At 45.2% G+C, this 1,291-nt stretch overlaps 1 protein-coding gene across 1 annotated transcript; it reads left to right on the top strand.

The window, feature by feature from the left end:
• Nucleotides 1-264: 264 nt before the first annotated feature.
• Pmar_PMAR011314 (retrovirus polyprotein, putative) lies at nt 265-864 on the top strand (the record flags this gene model as incomplete). Its single annotated transcript, XM_002774312.1, has 1 exon — nt 265-864. A coding segment is annotated over one exon (600 nt), but the record flags the coding sequence as incomplete, so codon positions are not given.
• Between the last annotated feature and the right edge of the window lie 427 nt (nt 865-1,291).

The following is a 1,291-nucleotide window of genomic DNA, read 5'->3' on the forward strand; positions in this document are numbered from 1 at the left end:
TTTCACTCGATGACCATAAATGGCCCGATTGGACGGTTAGATAGACTATCCAACATGATGTCGATCATTTTAACCCATTTTATTTGACATCATGTGATTAGGATTTGGCGGCGAAGGGCCCTACATTCACAAACTATGGTCACACAAGTGAGTATTATCTGCTAGTTTGACCATCCAAGACCTACAGCGGCCTGGAACTCACTGGCGCTATGACATGGAAAACCTAAACTAACTCGCCACAGAGTCACAAGGCTCTATGGCAAGTACTGCATATTGATATCGTCTCCTATGGCCCGATACATTTTTTGACAATCATCGATGCCTTCAGTAAGTTTTTGGTATGGGAAAATCTTCCCTCTATGGCGTCGTACTGGGTGGCTTCGATGTTGATGCGGTGCTTTATTGAATTGGGACCTCCTGGGACAATTATGGCCGATAATGCGAGGAATCTCAGTGGCCCAGAGGTCAGGAAGACCTTACAAGATTTTGGAGTGACATTGAGGAGAAGTTCGGAGTACTATCCAAAGGGTAACTCCATAGCTGAACGGGTTCATCGCACCTTGCATCAGCTGGCAAGAGCGTTTTCTTTAAGGACGCCTACTGATATCCGTCGTGAAGCAGCTAAACTAGTCTATGTGTATAATAGCCGCCCCCATAAAGCATTGGGTAACCACAGTCCATTTATGGTGTTGTTTGGGCGTGATCCCTATATCATTGAGTCGGATCGGTATGATCTACGCGAATTATATTCTTTATGGGATGCAGTGCGTACCCAACAAGCATGGCAGCATCGGAACAATAAGATCTATTATGATCGACGTAATCGGGATCAGGAGAGGAGTGGTGAAGATTACGGTGAAGGTTGTAAAGTACTACTATATACTAGAAGAGTTGGGGGTATCAATGTAGACAACAAGCTGGCAGATGTCTGGCAAGCTGGGTGGTGGATTCTACACTCTCCGTCCGTGCAACACCCCACTACTGTGATCATCACCGATGGTAAGACCAAGCGTTTGGTTAACCTGCGGTATGTGAAACCCGATAAGCTACAGCCCTTAACCGATGAAAGCAAAGCCCAAATAGTAGAGAAGAGTACTTATGAATCAGTAGCAGCAAGCCCAACTCATGAAGTTGATGTTGAAGCAAGTATAGTTAGTGATGAAGAGCAGATAGAAGATGCTTTAGCCGATAGAGAAGGTCAGCAGCCGTTAAGAAGGAGTAAGAGAGTCAAGCATCCAGTAAGAAGATTGAGTATTGGCCTGGCCCATACCACATACTATGGTGATAAGAT

Source organism: Perkinsus marinus (assembly GCF_000006405.1).
Source record: "Perkinsus marinus ATCC 50983 genomic scaffold scf_1104296958432, whole genome shotgun sequence".
NCBI classification, from domain to species: Eukaryota; Perkinsozoa; order Perkinsida; family Perkinsidae; genus Perkinsus; species Perkinsus marinus.